Source organism: Bombina bombina, chromosome 10 (genome assembly GCF_027579735.1).
Source record: "Bombina bombina isolate aBomBom1 chromosome 10, aBomBom1.pri, whole genome shotgun sequence".
In the NCBI taxonomy this organism is placed as follows: Eukaryota; Metazoa; Chordata; class Amphibia; order Anura; family Bombinatoridae; genus Bombina; species Bombina bombina.
In genome coordinates this window covers 127,639,399-127,663,304 of record NC_069508.1, presented here as the reverse complement: position 1 = coordinate 127,663,304, position 23,906 = coordinate 127,639,399, and the positions used below count along the sequence as shown (strand labels likewise).

The window sequence follows — 23,906 nt, the reverse complement described above, 5'->3', positions numbered from 1 at the left end:
TCACAGTCAAAAAAGTTTTTTTTTTTAAATTTACACTACTATTACAACAGATATGAGTGGTGGCACTAGTTGGCAAGTGGGCCTGGCACACACGCTGGCAGGCAGGCAACTGCATTAGATTACACTAGAAGACTGATGTTTCACAGTCAAAAAAGTTTTTTTTGTAAAATTTACACTACTGTTACAACAGTATTGAGTGGTGGCACTAGTTGGCAAGTGGGCCTGGCACACACCGTGGCAGGCAGGCAACTGCAATTAGATTACACCTAGCAGACTGATGTTTCACAGTCAAAAAAGTTTTTTTTTTTAAATTTACACTACTGTTACAACAGATATGAGTGGTGGCACTATGGCAAGTGGGGCCTGGCACACACGCTGGGCAGGCAGGCAACTGCTATTAGATTACACTAGCAGACTGATTTTTCACAGTCAAAAAAGTTTTTTTTTTTTTAATTTACACCTACTGTTACAACAGATATGAGTGGTGGACTGCAGGCAGGCAACTGCAATTAAATTACACTAGCAGACTGATGTTTCACAGTCAAAATTACACAGGCAAAAAAAAAAAATGTTCTAGCCTTTTTGGGGTGCTGTCCTTACAGCAGAGATCAGATGAGTCCTTCAGGACTGTAGTGGACACTGAATACACTAGCCTAAGCTATCAATTTCCCTATGGAAATCAGAAGCAGCTACACTGTCCCTCCTCTCACTAACAATGCAGCTTCCGAATGAATCTAAAATGGCTGCTGTCCAGGAGCTGGGAGGGTCTGGGTGGGAGTGTCTGCTGCTGATTGGCTGAAATGTGTCTGCAGACTATGAGTTACAGGTCAAAGTTTACTCAATGATGACGAATAGGGGGCGGATCGAACATCGCATATGTTCACACCGCCGTGGTGAACACAAACAAGCTATGTTCGCGGGAACTATTCGCCGGGCGAACAATTTCCTACATCACTATTTTATAAGTCAGCACTGATTGATAGAAATTCAAGTCTGTCAAAAGAACTAAGATAACTGGGGAGTCTGCAGAGAGCTTAGATACACGGTTATCACAGAGGTTAAAAAGTGTATTAATCTAATACTGATATATACAGTTGTGTTCATAAGTTTACATATTCTGGCATTAATTTATGATTTCTTGGCATTCAGAGAATATGAATGACAACACAAAAACTTTTCTTTTACTCATGGTTTGTGTTTGGCTGAAGCCATTTATTATCAATCAACTGTGTTTACTCTTTTTAAATCATAATGTCAACAGAAACTTCCCAAATGAACCTGATCAAAAGTTTACATACCCTGGGGATTTAGGGCCCTGATAAAATGCACACAAGTTGACACAAAGGGGTTTGAATGGCTATTAAAGGTAACTATTCTCACCTGTGATCTGTTTGCTTGTAATTAGTGTGTGTGTATAAAAGATCAAAGAGTTTCTGGACTTATGACAGACCCTCTGCATCTTTCATCCAGTACTGCACTGAAATTTCTGGATTCTATGTTCATGGGAAAGAAAAGAATTGTCAAAGGATCTGCGGGAAAAAGGTAGTTGAACTGTATCAAACAGGAAAGTGGGTAATATAAAAAGATATCCAAGGAATTGAGAATGCCAATCAGCAGTGTTCAAACTCTAATCAAGAATTGGAAAATGAGGGGTTCTGTTGAAAACCAAACCAACGGTCAGGTAGACCAACTAAAATTTCAGCCACAACTGCCAGGAAAATTATTCAGGATGCAAAGAAAAACCCTAATTAACTTCAGGTGAAATACAGGACTCTCTGAAAACATGTGGTGTGGCTGTTTTCAAGATGCACAAATAAGGAGGCACTTATAGAAAGATGGGCTGCATGGTCGAGTCACCAGAATAAAGCCATTAATACACAAATGCCACAAAGTATCCCACTTACAATGCGCCCAAACAGCACAGAGACAAGCCTCAAACCTTCTAGCACAAAGTCATTTTGAGTGATGAGACCAAAATTGAGCTTTTTGGCCACGACTATAAACGCTACATTTGGAGAGAGAGTCAACAAGGCCTATGAGAAAGGTAGCTGTGAATGGGACATACTTGGACATTCCAACATGACAATGATCCTAAACACAAGGCCAAGTCAACCTGTCATTGGCTACAACAGAATAAAGTGAAGGTTCTGAAGTGGCCATCTCAGTCTCCTGGACCTCAATATCATTGAGTCACTCTGGGGAGATCTCAAACGTGCAGTTCATGCAAGACAGCCCAAGAATTTACAGGAACTGGAGGCTTTTTGCCAGAAAGAATGGGCAGCTTTACAAATCTGAGAAGACAGAGAGCCTCATACCACAAATACCACAAAAGACATCAAGCTGCCATTGATGTTAAAGGGGGCAATACACGGTATAAAGAACTAGAGTATGTAAACTTTTGATCAGAGTCATTTCGGTAGTTTCTGTTGTCATTATGATTTAAAAAGAGTAAACACAGTTGATTGATAATAAATGGCTTCAGCCAAACACTAACCATGAGTGAAAGAAAAGTCTTTGTGTTATCATTCTTATTCTCTGAAAAATGGCCAAGGAAATCAAAATTCTGCCAGGGTATGTAAACTTATGAGCACAACTATATATATATATCAGTTTGTTTAAAATAAATATTTTATATGATAAGGTGTTTTGACTGGAAAGAGCTCAAAGTGTATATTTATATATATATATGTGTGTGTGTGTGTGTGTATGTGTTTGTGTATATAATGTAAACAACTTCATAAGGCTTTTCTCAACCTTTAACTCCCTCTTTCATTTCTTCCATCCACCTGCACCTCCACACCACTACCAAACTCACTTCTCGGATTATTGCTGATCACTTCAAAACTAAAATTGACACAATTAAAATTTACACAATTTACAATTTAAGGTTGATGGTACATAGACATAAGGTTTGCGGTAGCTTGCCTTGTGGACTGTATTTGCAGAAATAAGTTAAGGAGGTTCAAGAATTATTTTGATGTAGGGAAAAAAAAACAGAGGAAAGGTAGTAAGCCTCTCTAAATGGGTAAGCCTCTCTGAATAGGTGTGTTTACAGGTTAATGGTACAGAGACATATGGTTTGGGGTAGCTTGTCTTGTGGACTGTAGTTTCAGCAATGAGTTAAGGTGGTTCAATTAATTATTTTGGGTAGGAAAAAAAAAAACATAGAGCAGATGTTAAGCCTCTCTGAATAGTAAGCCTCTCTGAATAGGTGTGTTTGCAAGGAGCATCTAAAGCTATACAAGGTTTCGAGACGGTCTAATGGAGTGGGGTAGAGAGTTCCAGGAATACAGGAGCAGCTCATGAGAAGTCTTGGAGGGTGGGAGAGAGACATAGAGATCATAGGAGTAGATAGACAGAGGTTGATGTAAAAGGATAGGTTGGGGAGCATTTGGAGATGAGAAATGAAATATGGTTAGGAGTGAGGCTGATAAGTGCTTAATAGGTGAGGGTTAATACTTCGTATTGTATTCTGGATGGTTATGGGGAGCAAGTGTAGAGGACTTGCAGGAGAGAGGCAGCAGCTCAGTAGATGGGTGACTTAGGTGGATCAGTCTAGCTGAAGCATTCCTAATAGATTGCAGGGGGGAGAGGCAGTGTTTGTGAAAGTCATTTAGAAGTAGATTTCAGGAGTCAATGTATAACAGAATGAGGGAATGGATTAGTATTTTTGTAGTTTCTTGGGTAAGGAAAGGACTAAATTTTGGAAATGTTACTTAGATGTGAATGGCAGGATTTGGCGAGCACTTATAAATGTGGAGTGAACGTGAGTTTAGAGTCAAGTGTTACCTCAAGACAGGGGGACCTGGTGTGAGGTGTTGAGAACAGAGTCTCCAACTGTCTAAGAAATGTCATGTGCTGGATGGTCTCGCAGAGGAGGGGGGGGATAAGAAGCAGCTCAGTTCTAGACAGATTGAGATGAAGGTAGTGTGAGGACTTCAACAGGAAATTGCAGAGAGACAGTTGGTAATCTGAGTAAAGAGGGAGAGATATCAGGAGAGAAAGGGTAGATTTGTGTATTTTCAGCATATAAGTGGTACTGGATACTCAAAGGGAGAAGGAGAAAATGAGGCCTATTTATTAAAGGTATGTCGGACCTGATCCAACAGAGCGATCAGGTTTGACAGACCTTGCTGAATGCGGAGAGCAAATACACTCTCCGTATTCAGCATTGCACCAGCAGCTCTTGTGAGCTTGCTGGTGCAACGCTGCCCCCTGAAGGTTTGCGGCCAATCAGCCACCAGCAGGGGGGTGGTCAATCAACCCGGTCAACTCGATTGGGTTGAATTGTGGCGATCTTCTGTCCGCCTGTGCATAATAGATTGCAGGGGGGGAGAGGCAGTGTTTGGGAAGGTTAATTTAGAAGTAGATTGCAGGAGTCAATGTATGACAGAATGAGGGAATGGATTAGTATTTTTGTAGTTTCTTTTTATGTAAGGAAGGACGAATTCTGAAATGTTTACTTAGGTGTGAATGGCAGTAGGATTTGGCGAGCACTTATATAGTGGAGTGAATGTTAGTTTAGAGTCAAAGTGATACCTCAAGACAACTGTACAAGAAATGTTCAGGTGCTGGATGTCTCGCAGAGGAGGGGGGGGGATAAGAAGCAGCTCAGTTCTAGACAGATTGAGTTGAAGGTAGTGTGAGGACATCCAAACAGGAAATAGCAGAGAGACAGTTGGTAATCTGGTTGAGTAAAGAGGGAGAGATATCAGGAGAGAAATGGTAGATTTGGTGTATTTTCAGCGTATAAGTGGTACTGGAACTCAAAGGAGAAGGAGAAATGAAATGAGGCCTATTTATTAAAGGTCTGTCGGACTAATCCGACAGTGTGGATCAGGTCCCGACAGACCCACGCTGAATGCGGGGAGCAATACGCTCTCCGTATTCAGCATTGCACAGCAGCTTTTGTGAGCTGCTGGTGCAAACGCGCCCCCCTGCAGATTTGCGGCCAATCGGCCGCCAGCAGCGGGGTGTCAATCAACCCGATCGTACCTCGATCGGATTGAATTGTGGTGATCTCTGTCTGCCTGCGCAGAGCAGGCGGACAGGTTATGGAGCAGCGGTCCTTTAGACCGCTGCTTCATAACTGCTGTTCTGGCAAGCCTGCAGGCTCGCTAGAAACATGGGCCCTCAAGCTCCATTTGGAGCTTGATAAATGGGGCCTCTATAAGTTTTCCTAGGGAGGATGTATAGAGAGAGAAAAGCAAGGGACCAAGACAGACCTTGCAGTACTCCAACTACGAGAGACAAGGATAAGAGGATGTGCTGCTAAAGGAAACTGAAATTGAGTGGTTTGAGAGATATGAGGCAGGTTTGAGAGATATGCAGGCAAATCATGAGTGCTGTGTCTCGGGTGGCCAAATTAATGTAGGATTTGTAAGAGGAGAGGATGGTCAACTGTGTTGAAAGCAGCAGATAGATCCAGAATAATTAGTAAGGAGTAGTATCAATTTGCTTAGCTGATAGCAGATTTTAGTAAGAGTATTTTTTGTTGAGTATTTAAGGTGAAAACCAGACTGTAATGGATGAAGGAAGGAGTTAGTTGAGAGAAATTGAGTTAGGTGATTATACAGTAGACCAGTAGTTCCAATAATTTGGAGGCAAAGGGAAATAAGGTGACCGGCCAATAGTTAGAAGGGGTGTAGGGGTCAAGCAGGAGGGCATTTTTAGGATTGGTGGTAATTGACACACTGTTTGAATGTATCAGGAAATGCGCCAGTGGTGAGAGAATGGTTAAGGAGGTGAGTAAGGACAGGGGTTAGAGAAGCAGAGAGAGAGAAGAGTTGTGAAAGAAGAGAGACAGGCTGGCAGGATGTGCGATGAACTGAAGATAGGACTTATTGCTGCAACTACCATCCACTAGACAGGGCTACCCCAAACCCTATGTCTCTGTTCCATCAACCTGTAGACTGTAAGCTTTTCAGAGCAGGGCTCTCTTCTTCTGTATAGTCTGTTTATGTTTTTGTATCTTATCACAAACCCTTGTCATTGTATACCCCTATCTCTGTTACCAAGCGCTACAATATTTTGTAGTGCTATACAAATAAATGATTATAATATAAAAGGTATATATACACATATATACTTACACACATTTAAAAATATACACATATGTATACACTTTTGAGCACTTCTCAGTCAATAACCTTGTCATATACCATAACCCTTTTAAACCCTTTTATTACATTTATTTTAGAAATGAATTTATATATTATGTTTAATATGTATATTACACTATATAAGAGTGTAATATTTTATTTATTATGTTTTACATGTTTTTTGTTAAACTTTTTTTAGCACAAAATCTTTACTTCAGGTTTCAAGTTTTGTTTCGAGCACAAAACATAACTTTGAATGTGCAACGTTTAGAGTGGTTGTGATATTCATTTAAAGTATAGGGCGCGCTGAAGAGATGTCTGCTGCGCCAAACATTTTCTGGTAATTCTTCTTTGTCATGGGTTTGTATTACCAATTTGCATGCTAATCCTAGCATAGTCTGATATTGATAGCGCAACCTGCGCTATCATTAGCTCTCTACTTGTAATCTAGGACAATATAAACATTCTCCCCCTTCACTCAGTGTAAGCACAACAATTTATATCAATTTAACAGAAACAAAAAAAGCATCACAAAGCCTAAAGAAAGGAAGACTTGATGCTTAAATAAATACTTCATGGGACATTCCGGACAAAATTTAAATGCACATAGATTAATTAAATCTTTGAATAGAATCACATTTGCAATATACATGTATTGACAAAAATGCTTTTAGTATAGTTATAACTGTTTTATCATTAACATTTTGTAATTAATAACATACGTTTAATTTTATTATTTATGTAAAATCCAAAAATCCTGTTATGAGCCAAACATGTAATTAAAACAGCCCTTTTAAGTGCAGCAAATTGCCACATATGACCCCCTCATTTGAAGTAAGGTGTCTCTTGAGTCTGCCAAAAATGCCTGTGATCACAACAAAATACCAATAAAGCAGGTCAACACTTAAAGTGCAGTTTAACAAGAGGGAGGTTGGTTCTAACAGAGCCCCTCATTTGAAAGGGCAAACCCCTCCTCTTCAATGAGGGGATCACTTGTACCTCTAACCACAAATGGGGGATAGTGACCCATTAGAGCCCCTCCCTAATGTTAAAGTAAACTTTAAGTGCTGGTGCAGTTAACTTCCATTTTTAAAGAGATCACCTGCAACTTACAGGGGTATGCAGCCACTCTTTTTAAAAGGAAGACTCTCCTCTTTCAAATGAGGGATGGATCACTTATCCATTGCAAAGCCATTTCCCCATCCCTCAGCGTCAGTTATCCAAAACTTTGTGCATTAGCATGTAGATGCCTTCCCCTTGTGACATCACAATGAGTGCCTTTGTGGACATTGCAGGGCCTTAAAACAAGTAGACAGCAATTGGAAGAGGACTGCAGTCTATTTCCCCATTCTGTAGTTTGGGGGTTCCCCAGGATCCAGATTGGAAGGATGACCCATTAAAATCACTATAAATGGTTGTAAAGTGCCCTGGGAATAGGATGAGGCATGACGACAATGTAGTAACAAAATACTAATTAACTAAATAAATAAACAAATAAATAAGAATCACAATCAAATGAGAGTCCATACCTTGCCACTAGAACTGCAGTTCCGTCAATTTCATTAAATGGAGAGAACTGATGGACTTCTTCCACATTGGCCTCCAACAAAAGAACTCCATTTTTTGTATCTTTGAGTTTGTAATAGTATGTGCTGGCAGCACGGGTATTTCTGTTAGTCTCCCATAAAAGAAATAGAAATATTTTTAAAAAATACATCATAGGCCGTTTGCACCCTAAATTAAACAATATGCATATACACAAACAGACAGACTGATAGATACACACACACAAACATAAACAATACACACACATCACATTGTGTGTGTATATATATATATACTGTATATCATATTAAACTTTGCATACCTGTTTGTCTTTAATGGCCAGCTAAAGGAAATGCGATTACCAGTAACCATATGGCCCTTTCCTCACAGTTGTTCAAGTCTTCTTGATTTAGTAACAAATAATTGATTTATTTTTTTATTTTCTTGAATTGTGTAGCTTGTTGTAACAAATACCCTCCAATTCCATTCTGGAAGGAAAAAACAACAGACAAAAAAAAAAACATAATAATAAATATTACATTGACTAATTTTGTTCTCCCCCCCAAATAAAATGATCATACATTTTATGTAACATATAGTTTAAACATCCCAAATGCCCTCAGCAAAATCACCCCAATTTCTAGACATAGATTCACTATCTTATCTCTCCATAACCCTATAGAGAGCTATCACCTCTATGATTTAAAACTGCACCTAACAGCATTAAAGGCAGAAATCTAAGTAATGTGTTCTGTCACTTTTGTGAAAATATTTCCTTGTGCATTGCCATTTTTTATACCATATGATTCCACATACAGGGAACAATTATACAATTACTCAAACAAAATCAGTTATAATATATATCCAATATTTTCTGGCCCAGGAGAAAGAGGAGGAGCCAAAATGCTTGTCATTAAGCCACAATGGGTTATGGACATGGAGAGTTCATATTTTGGAAAGAGATTAGGTGGACATGAAACAAGACTGGGTGGTGTGGGGAATAACTAGCAAGTTTTTGGTGACCCTTGGTTTCACTTTGTGAAATCTGGACATTTATAGGAACATGGAGTGGTGTGAAAGTAGTAATAGCTCCTAAACTAGGACAGTCTTACAACATTTGTGATAGATGGGGACACTGATAATGAGTGCCTGTGAAGGCAAAAACATGTCTTCTGTATCAATAAACAAAGAAAAAAAGTAAGATCGACTTCATTTTAAAAGCTAATTATTTTATGTAAATGGTGAACAATATTGTCATAGTCAATAGTTGTTAATAGTATTTATTTTCAACAACAGTTTCTCAATTCCAATTTGTATATTATTGTAATAGTAAGTAAGAAACACAAAGGCATCCGCAGTATCTTCTAAAATAACGACTTAAATCTTCACAAACATTAAAATACAGAAAAATGGCAGCAACATGCACACGAAAAGGATGGTGTGGCACTGATGGCTTACGCGTTTCGGCAGAAAGCCGTAGTCATAGCCTGCAGTACCAAGTGTCACACCAGTTTAAATGATTACACATATTATCCCATTGGATAGTTAAAACTTAAAAACAACACCCCCTTCCACTGTGAGCAAATTAACCCATTCAATTACCAACTGAATACAGCAATACTGAATTAATGTAGCCTAGGGCTACTAGGACAAATCTGCACATAGGTGGGATACAAGGTGTAAACTTCCCACAATAAGCACATTACATTGCTGGTATTATTGTAATAGGCCAGATTTAGAGGTGTTTTCCTACCTGAGCGCAGGTCAGTTAGTCTCAGTGATTGAGCCGCTTTTCAGCTCTAGAGGGATTATCTAAATCAATAGCGGTCTTAAATCTTGCACTCATATTACAGCCTGAATGTAAAATGTAAAAAGTTATTGCTTAAGCAAAAGCCCCAGCTGCGCTAACATCTGGAGGTCTGATAGCACGGCCATGCTAAATCCCATTTTTCATAGAACTGTATGGGATGCACTACAAAACCTGTTCTGGCTTTTGCTCGAGCACTAACCTGAAGGTGCACCAAGCCAAAATGTGCTACAGCTGAAGGTCCATAAAGAAATAGTTTAAATAGCATTGTTAACACCCCTTTTTTTTTTTTAAATAGAAAATGTTGAAATAGTTTTGTTCTTCACTCATTAAGGGCCAGATTACAAGTAGCACGCTTAAAGGGACATGAAACCCAAAAATGTTTCTTTCATGATTCAGATAGAGAATATAATTTTAAACAGCTTTCCAATTTACTTCTATTATTTAATTTGTTTCCTTCTCTTGTTATTCTTTGGTGAAAGATTTATCTAGGTAAGCTCAGGAGCAGCAAAGAACCTAGGTACTAGCTGATGATTGGGGCCTGCATATATAGACCGATTTTTCATTGGCTCACCATGTGTTCAGTTAGAAACCAGTAGTGCACTGCTGCTCCTTCAACAAATTATATTATGAGAATGAGACAAATTAGATAATAGAAGTAAATTAGAAAGTTGTTTAAAATTGTATTCTCTATCTGAATCATTAAATATTTGTTTAATGTCTCTTAAAATAACTTTTTGCTTGCACACTATTTATTTTTTCATGGCTGGGTTAGCATGTGTATTACAAGTTGAAAGTAAAAAAGTTAGCATGCAAAGCGAAAAACTGATGTGTGCTTACTTCTCTGCTTCAGATACCGTACTAACTTCTTTTCCCTATGGACATCTATGGGGAGTGCTTTAAAAAAACTAAGTTATTGATTGCACACGGACCCGACACCACTTTAGACAAACTGCGCAAAATCCCAAGTGAGTAAGGAATACTTTATATTCCCTATATTCTTCACATAGAAGAAAATGTTTTTATTTTAATTAAAATATATATTTATATTATATCTATATCTATTTTGTAAAATATGTATCTATACCTAGATATCTATATGAATATATACAGATATAGATATTTATTGTATGTATATATAATATATATATATATGTATGTTGTGTGTGTAAATGATATATACACTCAGAGGAGTACTGAGAACAGTCTTGACAAAGGTCCCTGCGAGGACCGAAACGTTGACTGAACCTATGAATCAATAAATTATTTTTGCTAATTAAGACCTGTGAGTGCCTCTTCTTTGAGAAGTTTCTACCTACCTACCATAGAGTGCACCAGGCAATACAACTAACAGTGAGTGCTTGGATCCCACAACTAGCGTATATATATATATATATATATATATATATATATATGTGTGTGTGTAATACTTTATTTGAATGTGTTTTACATGTGTTTTTTTGCAACAATTTTTAAAGTGTACAGTTTACTTCAGGTCTGAAGTTGTGCTAAATATTCTAGCGCAGTTTCTGCTTTTGCTCAAGCACAAACTATAACGTTCAACTTGTAATAGCAGTGTTAATAAGCATGGTCATGATATCCATTGATAGTATAGATTGCAACTTGAGCGAAGTCGGCCATGCTAACCCTCCTCTGGTAAATGCGCTTTACCATGGAAGTGTAATATCAAAGACACACTTTATACCATAGCATGCCCCTTGTAATCTGGCCATGAATTTGTTTAGCACTGCTATGGGTTACACTCATGTTATCCTTTCAAAGTATAGGGGCACGCTAAAGAGATGTCGACTGCACTACACAATTTCTGGTAGCACTGTTTTACCATTAACAATACCAGATTTGCGCTACTCTGAGCTTGGGCCTGCAATATTGATAGCACACCCTGCACTATTAATAGAGCTCCACTTGTAATCTAGCCCTTTATGTTTTCTAATGAGTGGAAACAAGGCTGATTTCCCTCCATATTTTAGGAAATAAGAAGTGACTTTCTAAGAAGTAAAAACAGATATTGCATCTCATAATGTTTAAGTTTATTTGAGTATTTATTTTGCATGAATTTTGTGAAGGTTTCTAAATACTTATTTTTTGGCACTAACAAATTTTGTTCTATGTATTTAATTAGATGCAACATTTCAGGGGTCCATAAGCAAAGCTAGACACCCCAATCATTTTCTTTGAGTAGGAGGCTGAAAATGGCTTACATACTGCTGTCCTCTTTATACCTTGTCACACCCTGAACTTCTTAACCATGCCTCCAGACTGGACAACTACACATATGGATCATCTTGACACTTCCTTCAGTTTCCCTGGTTCTGCCCATGGCATCCCTGGCTAGGGACTCCTTAGGTTAAGTGTTTTGCCTCTTGAGAAAGCTTGTTCGTAAAACGGGGGGAATCGCGTTGAGGTTTTTTTTTAACTGTGTGTGAACTTGAGACACTCAGCTTTTTATTCATTCCCCATAACTTCGAAATGGACCAGAAATACTGGGTTCCAAAGGTCACCCTGTAGGATTTTGTTGAACTTATCCGGTTGGTAAATTTGGTTCCTGCTCGGTTTGTATGCAATATCATATGTGCCGTTTTAACTACTGTCTCTTGTAAATGCATATACGTCTTGCACTGTATAGATTTTTGTTTTGAATAAACTCACTTGAATCGATTTTGCGCTCCTGTCCCCTTCTTGTTTTTCTAGGGCCTAGATTTGGAGTTTGGCATTAGCCGTGAAAATCAGCGTTAGAGGCTCCTAACGCTGGATTTTAGGCTACCGCCGGTATTTGGAGTCACTCAAAATAGGGTCTAACACTCACTTTTCAGCCGCGACTTTTCCATACCGCAGATCCCCTTACGTAAATTGCGTATCCTATCTTTTCAATGGGATCTTTTTAACTCCGGTATTTAGAGTCGTGTCTGAAGTGAGCGTTAGACATCTAACGACAAAACTCAGCCGCAGGAAAAAAGTCAGTAGTTAAGAGCTTTCTGGGCTAATGCCGGTTCATAAAGCTCTTAACTACTGTGCCCTAAAGTACACTAACACCCATAAACTACCTATGTACCCCTAAACCGAGGTCCCCCCCACATTGCCGCAACTCGATTAAATTTTTTTAACCCCTAATCTGCCGACCGCCACCTACGTTATACTTATGTACCCCTAATCTGCTGCCCCTAACAACGCCGACCCCTATATTATATTTATTAACCCCTAATCTGCCCCCCACAACGTCGCCTCCACCTGCCTACACTTATTAACCCCTAATCTGCCGACCGCAAAGTGCCGCCACCTACGTTATACTTATGTACCCCTAATCTGCTGCCCCTAACACCGCCGACCCCGTATATATATTTATTAACCCCTAATCTGCCCCCCACAACGTCGCCTCCACCTGCCTACACTTATTAACCCCTAATCTGCCGACCGGAGCTCACCGCTATTCTAATAAATGTATTAACCCCTAAAGCTAAGTCTAACCCTAACACTAACACCCCCCTAAATTAAATATAATTTACATCTAACGAAATTAATTAACTCTTATTAAATAAATTATTCCTATTTAAAGATAAATACTTACCTGTAAAATAAATCCTAATATAGCTACAATATAAATTATAATTATATTATAGCTATTTTAGGATTTATATTTATTTTACAGGTAACTTTGTATTTATTTTAACCAGGTACAATAGCTATTAAATAGTTAAGAACTATTTAATAGCTAAAATAGTTAAAATAATTACAAAATTACCTGTAAAATAAATCCTAAACTAAGTTACAATTAAAACTAACACTACACTATCAATAAATTAATTAAATAAACTACCTACAATTACCTACAATTAACCTAACACTACACTATCAATAAATTAATTAAATACAATTCCTACAAATAAATACAATTAAATAAACTAGCCTAAGTACAAAAAATAAAAAAGAACTAAGTTACAAAAAATAAAAAAATATTTACAAACATAATAAAAATATTACAACAATTTTAAACTAATTACACCTACTCTAAGCCCCCTAATAAAATAACAAAGCCCCCCAAAATAAAAAAATGCCCTACCCTATTCTATATTACTAAAGTTCAAAGCTCTTTTACCTTACCAGCCCTGAACAGGGCCCTTTGCGGGGCATGCTCCAAAGAATTCAGCTCTTTTGCCTGTAAAAAAAAACATACAATACCCCCCCCAACATTACAACCCACCACCCACATACCCCTAATCTAACCCAAACCCCCCTTAAATAAACCTAACACTAAGCCCCTGAAGATCTTCCTACCTTATGACGGTTATATTCTTATATATATGGTTATATATATTCTGATTGGCTGATCGGAACAGCCAATAGAATGCAAGCTCAATCTGATTGGCTGATTGGATCAGCCAATCGGATTGAACTTGATTCTGATTGGCTGATTCCATCAGCCAATCAGAATATTCCTACCTTAATTCCGATTGGCTGATAGAATCCTATCAGCCAATCGGAATTCGAGGGACGCCATCTTGGATGACGTCCCTTAAAGGAACCGTCATTCGGCTAGTAGGCGTCGGGAGAAGAGGATGTTCCGCGTCGGAGGTCTGCAAGATGGATCCGGAAGAAAGAAGATTGAAGATGCCGTTGATAGAAGACTTCATCTGGATCATGGACCACTTCAGCTCCCGCTTGGATGAAGACTTCATCCGGATCATGGACCTCTTCAGCTCCCGCTTGGATGAAGACTTCAGCCGGATCATGGACCTCTTCAGCCCCCCGCTTGGGCTTGGATCAGGACATCGGAGGAGCTCTTCAGGACGGATCGGTGAACCTGGCAGGGTGAAGATAAGGTAGGAAGATCTTCAGGGGCTTAGTGTTAGGTTTATTTAAGGGGGGTTTGGGTTAGATTAGGGGTATGTGGGTGGTGGGTTGTAATGTTGGGGGGGGTATTGTAAGTTTTTTTTTACAGGCAAAAGAGCTGAATTCTTTGGGGCATGCCCCGCAAAGGGCCCTGTTCAGGGCTGGTAAGGTAAAAGAGCTTTGAACTTTAGTAATTTAGAATAGGGTAGGGGCATTTTTTTATTTTGGGGGGCTTTGTTATTTTATTAGGGGGCTTAGAGTAGGTGTAATTAGTTTAAAATTGTTGTAATATTTTTTATTATGTTTGTAAATATTTTTTTATTTTTTGTAACTTAGTTCTTTTTTATTTTTTGTACTTTAGCTAGTTTATTTAATTGTATTATTTGTAGGAATTGTATTTAATTAATTTATTGATAGTGTAGTTTTAGATTTAATTGTAACTTAGGTTAGGATTTATTTTACAGGTAATTTTGTAATTATTTTAACTATTTTAGCTATTAAATAGTTCTTAACTATTTAATAGCTATTGTACCTGGTTAAAATAAATACAAAGTTACCTGTAAAATAAATATAAATCCTAAAATAGCTATAATATAATTAATTGAAGTTAGGTGTCGGCAATGTTAGGGAGGGCAGATTAGGGGTTAATACTATTTATTATAGGGTTAGTGAGGCGGATTAGGGGTTAATAACTTTATTATAGTAGCGCTCAGGTCCGGTTGGCAGATTAGGGGTTAATAAGTGTAGGCAGGTGGAGGCGACGTTGTGGGGGGCAGATTAGGGGTTAATAAATATAATATAGGGGTTGGCGATGTTAGGGCAGCAGATTAGGGGTACATAGGGATAATGTAAGTAGTGGCGGTTTACAGAGCGGCAGATTAGGGGTTAATAATAATATGCAGGAGTCAGCGATAGCGGGGGCGGCAGATTAGGGGTTAATAAGTGTAAGGTTAGGGGTGTTTAGACTCGGGGTACATGTTAGGGTGTTAGGTGCAGACGTAGGAAGTGTTTCCGCATAGCAAACAATGGGGCTGCTTTAGGAGCTGAGAACGCGGCTTTTTTGCAGGTGTTAGTTTTTTTTTCAGCTCAAACAGCCCCATTGTTTCCTATGGGAGAATCGTGCACGAGCACGTTTTTGAGGCTGGCCGCTTGCGTAAGCAACTCTGGTATCGACAGTTGAAGCTGCGTTAAAAATGCTCTACGCTCCTTTTTTGGAGCCTAACGCAGCCTTTATGTGGACTCTCAATACCAGAGTTATTTTTATGGTGCGGCCAGAAAAAAAGCCGGCGTTAGTTTTTTTTAAAGGAAAACATTCATTAATGCTTATTGTTGCTCTTGTGTGTGCTTGAACCTGTTTGCCTTCTTTGCATCGTCCTAGTACAAATTATATATTATTTGGTGACAATATGTAACATTGTTTTATATAAAATGCAATGGGGTCTTCCTTTTCAAATATATTAACCAAACAAAAAAACAAACAGATAGAGAACAATGTAATTTAACTATTCAATTAAATTTTAATATTACAAAAAATACTATCACCAAATTAGAACATCTTGAATAGTCTTGTCATCCTTCTTTGTCTTACTCAATTTGCAATAATGAGAGTTTTCTTCTTATACATAGTGATGTCACGAACCTAAAAATTTGGGTTCGCGAACTGCGAAAGCGAACTTCCTCAACTGTTCGCGAACAGGCGAACCGGGCGAACAGCCATAGACTTCAATAGGCAGGCGAACTTTAAAACCCACAGGGACTCTTTCTAGCCACAATAGTAAAGGAAAAGTTGTTTCAAGGGGGACTAACACCTGGACTGTGGCATTGCCGGAGGGGGATCCATGGCAAAACTCCCATGGAAAATTACATAGTTGATGCAGAGTCTGGTTTTAAGCCATAAAGGGCATAAATCACCTAACATTCCTAAATTGTTTGGAATAACGTGCTTTAAAACATCAGGTATGATGTTGTTTCGATCAGGTAGTGTAAGGGTTACGCCCGCTTCTCAGTGACAGACCAAACCCCATTTAAAGGGGACAGTCTACACCAGAATTTTTATTGTTTTAAAAGATAGATAATCCCTTTATTACCCATTTCCCAGTTATGCATAACCAACACAGTTATAAAAAATATACTTTTAACCTCTGTGATTATCTTGTATCTAAGCCTCTGCAAACTGCCCCTTTTTTCAGTTCTTTTGACAGACTTGCAGTCTAGCCATCAGTGCCTGCTCCCAGATAACTTCTCATGCACGAGCACAGTGTTATCTATATGAAATACGTGAACTAACACTCTCTAGTGGTGAAAAACTGTTAAAATGCAATCTGAAAGAGGTGGCTTCAAGGTCTAAGAAATTAGCATATGAACCTCCAGGTTAAGCTTTCAACTAAGAATACCAAGAGAAGAAAGCAAAATTGGTGATAAAAGTAAATTGGAAAATTGTTTAAAATTACATGCTCTATCTGAATCATGAAAGTTTATTTTGGCCCAGACTGTCCCTTTAACGCACCGCAAACAACCGCAAACAGTCCATTTGCACAACCACAAACTTCCCATTTGCACAAGGTTGGATACCAAGCTCAGAAGAGAGTTTAGGAGTTTGAGGCGCAAATAAATGCTACAACCTTAAGAATCGTTTAAATGTGTTGCTATATGCATAAAGACTAAAAAATACTTTCTAGTTTTTTAAATATATAGTTGTCTTTATTAGTGCAATAGTTCATGAACAATTGTGAATAAGATCAATTTTTTCAAATGGTGTACAAATATTTATAAAAATTTATAAAAATACAGTCCTGTGTGATATCTAAGGATCTGTCCTTATAAAAAAGTAATTAAAAAGTTATTTAAAATACATAAGGGTCATTGGGGGGTGTAGTAAAATACATGAAGATCATAGCGTGGTGTAGTAAGATTTCATGAAATATGTAGGAGATAGAAGGGATTGTTCTGAGTAAATCCTGTCTTAGTATGTAAAGAGCCTGACTATGAGAGGTACATGTGTGTTAGGAAAATAATCCACAGATAATCCTAAAAGGTGTAATCAATATAGACTTGCTAGTATACGTGCAATACACCTAGTACATAAAAACCTAGTGTAGTGTAAATAAACATTCACTTCGTTATTGTTACACGTCAGTGGAAGAATTTCCTCCTAATACATATAAGATGTGGTTCAAAGTCACTGAAAAGATAGTTCAAAATCACTGAAATGTGGTTCGAAATCACTGAAAAGATAGTTTGATATTTCTTTTACATCAGAATACAGTCGGCCGACTGAAAGAAACTTTTTTTCTCTTTAAATGGTAATCGTTATTATAAGTAATAGACAGATGTTGTGGGTGTTGTATACGTTGCCCGGGTATGTTTTTCAAGTTGCCAGAGCTCTACGGTCTAGGAGCAAACAATTAGAAAGTAAGGAGAGGGGGTTATTTTACTTACTTACTCCTAGCCGATTCTGGAGCCTGGATATCGATACAGCTGTTTCTTTTTTGTTCTTCCGCTCAGTTGATATTGCCGCAGATAGCTTCTTTGTCGCTATCTAGATGTCCTCACTTGTCTGTTAGGTTTTTCTGCTCACAACTTTGAGTGCGGCGGCACAAATGTAACAAAATCCAGGTTCTCTGGTTCGCTAACAAATAGCGGTTACTTTGTTGCGAGGGCTTGTTTGTCAAGATGCGGTCCTTTTTTGAAGAAAGTTCAAACACCGGTAATGGTGGTAAAATTGTGCTTCTGAAAACAATAGGTAGTGTTCCTTTTTTGGCAGTAGTTCGCTACGCGTTTCGGCCCTAAACCTTGGCCTTTTTCAAGCTATACTACTGCAATATATGTTGGCGGGCTTTTTATACCCTATTTCAGTTTTTTTTTTAAAACGGTCAAACGATTGAATAATGGAATAATAGTCTCATAGTATTTAAAATATTAACATAATTGAGTAATAGTCTCTTAATTACATTGTCTTTAATGGTGATATAAATGTTTACCAAATGTTTACAAATGATACCAAGCTCGCCATGTCCCGTTCCTTCTCCTCACTGATGTCATTGAAGGTCTCTTCCTCCACCCAGCCATGTACAGCACCAAGGGTCCCCGAAAGGTGACAACAAGCCCCCTGGGACACCTGCTGTGTTTGGTCTTCCACCTCCTCAAAGCCACCTTCCTCCTCTGACTCCTCTTCTTCAGACTCCTCTCTCTGCATTGCCTCTCTCTGCGTTATTATAAGTTGTGTTAAGTAGTGCTATTCCTATCAGTTTAATCCCTGTTACGTCCCCTATCAGGGGATGTGTATATGGCATTGATTTTAGGAACCGGGAGATGGAAAAAGATTCTTGGTCGGTCCTCCTACTTCAAATTTGGGGCACTGCGCATGCAATCTAATGTACCACCAGATAGGAGAAGTGTGTTAAGTAGTTCTATTCTTATCAGTTTAATCCCTGTTACGTCTCCTATCAGGGGACGTGTATATGGCATCGATTTTAGGAACCGGGAGATGGAAAAAGATTCTTGGTCATTCCTCCTACTTCAAATTTGGGGCACTGCGCGTGCAATCTAATGTGCCACCAGATAGGAGTGGTGTGTTAAGTAGTTCTATTCTTACCAGTTTAATCCCTGTTACGTCCCCTATCAGGGGACGTGTATATGGCATCGATTTTAGGAACCGGGAGATGGAAAAAGATGCTTGGTCGGTCTTCCTACTTCAAATTTGGGGCACTGCACGTGCAATCTAATGTGCCACCACATAGGAGTGGTGTGTTAAGTAGTTATATTCTTATTAGTTTAATCCCTGTTACGTCCCCTATCAGGGGACGTGTATACAGGGAGTGCAGAATTATTAGGCAAGTTGTTTTTTTGAGGATTAATTTTATTATTGAACAACAACCATGTTCTCAGTGAACCCAAAAAAACTCATTAATATCAAAGCTGAATAGTTTTGGAAGTAGTTTTAGTTTGTTTTTAGTTATAGCTATTTTAGGGGATATCTGTGTGTGCAGGTGATTATTACTGTGCATGATTATTAGGCAACTTAACAAAAAACAAATATATACCCATTTCAATTATTTATTTTTACCAGTGAAACCAATATAACATCTCAACATTCACAAATATACATTTCTGACATTCAAAAACAAAACAAAAACAAATCAGTGACCAATATAGCCACCTTTCTTTGCAAGGACACTCAAAAGCCTGCCATCCATGGATTCTGTCAGTGTTTTGATCTGTTCACCATCAACATTGCGTGCAGCAGCAACCACAGCCTCCAGACACTGTTCAGAGAGGTGTACTGTTTTCCCTCCTTGTAAATCTCACATTTGATGATGGACCACAGGTTCTCAATGGGGTTCAGATCAGGTGAACAAGGAGGCCATGTCATTAGATTTTCTTCTTTTATACCCTTTTCTTGCCAGCCACGCTGTGGAGTACTTGGACGCGTGTGATGGAGCATTGTCCTGCATGAAAATCATGTTTTTCTTGAAGGATGCAGACTTCTTCCTGTACCACTACTTGAAGAAGGTGTCTTCCAGAAACTGGCAGTAGGACTGGGAGTTGAGCTTGACTCCATCCTCAACCCGAAAAGGCCCCACAAGCTCATCTTTGATGATACCAGCCCAAACCAGTACTCCACCTCCACCTTGCTGGCGTCTGAGTCGGACTGGAGCTCTCTGCCCTTTACCAATCCAGCCACGGGCCCATCCATCTGGCCCATCAAGACTCACTCTCATTACATCAGTCCATAAAACCTTTGAAAAATCAGTCTTGAGATATTTCTTGGCCCAGTCTTGATGTTTCAGCTTGTGTGTCTTGTTCAGTGGTGGTTGTCTTTCAGCCTTTCTTACCTTGGCCATGTCTCTGAGTATTGCACACCTTGTGCTTTTGGGCACTCCAGTGATGTTGCAGCTCTGAAATATGGCCAAACTGGTGGCAAGTGGCATCTTGGCAGCTGCACGCTTGACTTTTCTCAGTTCATGGGCAGTTATTTTGCGCCTTGGTTTTTCCACACGCTTCATGCGACCCTGTTGACTATTTTGAATGAAACGCTTGATTGTTCGATGATCACGCTTCAGAAGCTTTGCAATCTTAAGAGTGCTGCATCCCTCTGCAAGATTTCTCACTATTTTTGACTTTTCTGAGCCTGTCAAGTCCTTCTTTTGACCCATTTTGCCAAAGGAAAGGAAGTTGCCTAATAATTATGCACACCTGATATAGGGTGTTGATGTCATTAGACCACACCCCTTCTCATTACAGAGATGCACATCACCTAATATGCTTAATTGGTAGTAGGCTTTCGAGCCTATACAGATTGGAGTAAGACAACATGCATAAAGAGGATGATGTGGTCAAAATACTCATTTGCCTAATAATTCTGCACTCCCTGTATAGCATCGATTTTAGGAACCGGGAGATGGAAAAAGATTCTTGGTCGGTCCTCCTACTTCAAATTTGGGGCACTGCACGTGCAATCTAATGTGCCACCAGATAGGAGTGGTGTGTTAATTAGTACTATTATTATCAGTTTAATCCCTGTTACGTCCCCTATCAGGGGACGTGTATATGGCATCGATTTTAGGAACCAGGAGATGGAAAAAGATGCTTGGTCGGTCTTCCTACTTCAAATTTGGGGCACTGCACGTGCAATCTACAGGGAGTGCAGAATTATTAGGCAAATGAGTATTTTGACCACATCATCCTCTTTATGCATGTTGTCTTACTCCAAGCTGTATAGGCTCAAAAGCCTACTACCAATTAAGCATATTAGGTGATGTGCATCTCTGTAATGAGAAGGGGTGTGGTCTAATGACATCAACACCCTATATCAGGTGTGCATAATTATTAGGCAACTTCCTTTCCTTTGGCAAAATGGGTCAAAAGAAGGACTTGACAGGTTCAGAAAAGTAAAAAATAGTGAGATATCTTGCAGAGGGATGCAGCACTCTTAAAATTGCAAAGCTTCTGAAGCGTGATCATAGAACAATCAAGCGTTTCATTCAAAATAGTCGACAGGGTCGCAAGAAGCGTGTGGAAAAACCAAGGCGCAAAATAACTGCCCATGACCTGAGAAAAGTCAAGCGTGCAGCTGCCAAGATGCCCACTTGCCACCAGTTTGGCCATATTTCAGAGCTGCAACATCACTGGAGTGCCCAAAAGCACAAGGTGTGCAATACTCAGAGACATGGCCAAGGTAAGAAAGGCTGAAAGACGACCACCACTGAACAAGACACACAAGCTGAAACGTCAAGACTGGCCAAGAAATATCTCAAGACTGATTTTTCTAAGGTTTTATGGACTGATGAAATGAGAGTGAGTCTTGATGGGCCAGATGGATGGGCCTGTGGCTGGATTGGTAAAGGGCATAGAGCTCCAGTCTGTCTCAGACGCCAGCAAGGTGGAGGTGGAGTACTGGTTTGGGCTGGTATCATCAAAGATGAGCTTGTGGGGCCTTTTCGGGTTGAGGATGGAGTCAAGCTCAACTCCCAGTCCTACTGCCAGTTTCTGGAAGACACCTTCTTCAAGCAGTGGTACAGGAAGAAGTCTGCATCCTTCAAGAAAAACATGATTTTCATGCAGGACAATTCTCCATCATACGCGTCCAAGTACTCCACAGCGTGGCTGGCAAGAAAGGGTATAAAAGAAGAAAATCTAATGACATGGTCTCCTTGTTCACCTTATCTGAACCCCATTGAGAACCTGTGGTCCATCATCAAATGTGAGATTTACAAGGAGGGAAAACAGTACACCTCTCTGAACAGTGTCTGGGAGGCTGCACACAATGTTGATGGTGAACAGATCAAAACACTGACAGAATCCATGGATGGCAGGCTTTTGAGTGTCCTTGCAAAGAAAGGTGGCTATATTGGTCACTGATTTGTTTTTGTTTTGTTTTTGAATGTCAGAAATGTATATTTGTGAATGTTGAGATGTTATATTGGTTTCACTGGTAAAAATAAATAATTGAAATGGGTATATATTTGTTTTTTGTTAAGTTGCCTAATAATTATGCACAGTAATAGTCACCTGCACACACAGATATCCAATTAAAATAGCTATAACTAAAAACAAACTAAAAACTACTTCCAAAACTATTCAGCTTTGATATTAATGAGTTTTTTGGGTTCATTGAGAACATGGTTGTTGTTCAATAATAAAATTAATCCTCAAAAATACAACTTGCCTAATAATTCTGCACTCCCTGTAATGTGCCACCAGATAGGAGTGGTGTGTTAAGTAGTTCTATTCTTATCAGTTTAATCCCTGTTACATCCCCTATCAGGGGACTTGTATATGGCATCGATTTTAGGAACCGGGAGATGGAAAAAGATGCTTGGTCGGTCCTCCTACTTCAAATTTGGGGCACTTCGCATGCAATCTAATGTGCCACCAGATAGGAGTGGTGTGTTAAGTAGTTCTATTCTTATCAGTTTAATCCCTTTTACGTCCATGTGTGTAATGCTGCCTGACTGAGACATAACCCTGTTATCTACATCCTCTGGCAATAATGGTTGCATATCACTATCACTCATTTATTCCAACTGATGTGTAAATAACTCCTCTGACAGATCAAGTGATGCGGCTGTGGTGCTAGTGTTGGTGGTGGCGGCAGGCGGGTGAGTGGTAACTTGAGAGGTGCCCGAAGCTAATCTGGAGGAGGATGGTACGTCAAGGTTCTGAGCAGAAGCTGTAGAAGATTGGGTGTCCTGTGTTAGCCAGTCAACTATGTCCTCAGAACTGTTCGAGTTTGTGGGGTACGTGGCCTCTGAACACTGGGCATTATTCTAGGGCCAAAGGGAATCACAGCACCACAAACACGATGCCCCCTGCGGGGTGGCCTGCCTCTGCCTGTCATTTTTTTTTCGATTAGTGGTACTATGCGTGCAAGCTACTGTGACAACAGATATGAGTGGCACTGTGCACTGGCAGAAGTTGGCAGAGTAGACGCTGTAGGCCTGACACACACACTTGCAGACAACTAACTGCTATTCAATCTATTACACTCAAAATTGTATTTTCTTTTTTAAATGTACACTACTTTTACACCAGATATGAGTTGCACTGGGGTGACACTGTGCCCTGGCAGGCAATGAAACGCACACGTGTGAAGGAAACTGACTGCTATTATTTAACACAGTCAAAAAAGTGTTGTTTTTTTAAATGAACACTGCTGTTACACCAGATATGAGTTGCACTGGGGTGACACTGTGCCCTGGCAGGCACTGAAACACACACGTGTGAGGGAAACTGACTGCTATTATTTAACACAGTCAAAAAAAGTGTTGTTTTTTTATATTTAAACTACTGTTACACCAGATATGAGTTGCACTGGGGTAACACTGTGCCCTGGCAGGCAGGCACTTAAACGCACACATGTGAAGGAAACTGACTGCTATTATTTAACACAGTCAAAAAAGTGTTGTTTTTTTATATTTAAACTACTGTTACACCATATATGAGTTGCACTGGCGTGACACTGTGCCCTGGCAGGCAGGCACTGAAACGCACACGTGTGAAGGAAACTGACTGCTATTATTTAACACAGTCAAAAAAGTGTTGTTTTTTTTAAATCTACACTACTGTTACACCAGATATGAGTGGTGGCACTGGGCAAGTGTGCA

The 23,906-nt window shown here is 39.3% G+C and overlaps 1 protein-coding gene across 1 annotated transcript in view; it reads right to left on the bottom strand.

Moving 5' to 3' along the window:
- Positions 1 to 23,906, bottom strand: part of LOC128640757 (vitellogenin-like) — a 459,754-nt gene that overhangs the window by 421,018 nt on the left and 14,830 nt on the right. The window contains 1 exon segment of the mRNA XM_053693183.1: positions 7,631 to 7,779. Within this exon segment, the coding sequence (XP_053549158.1) occupies positions 7,631 to 7,779 (149 nt within the window).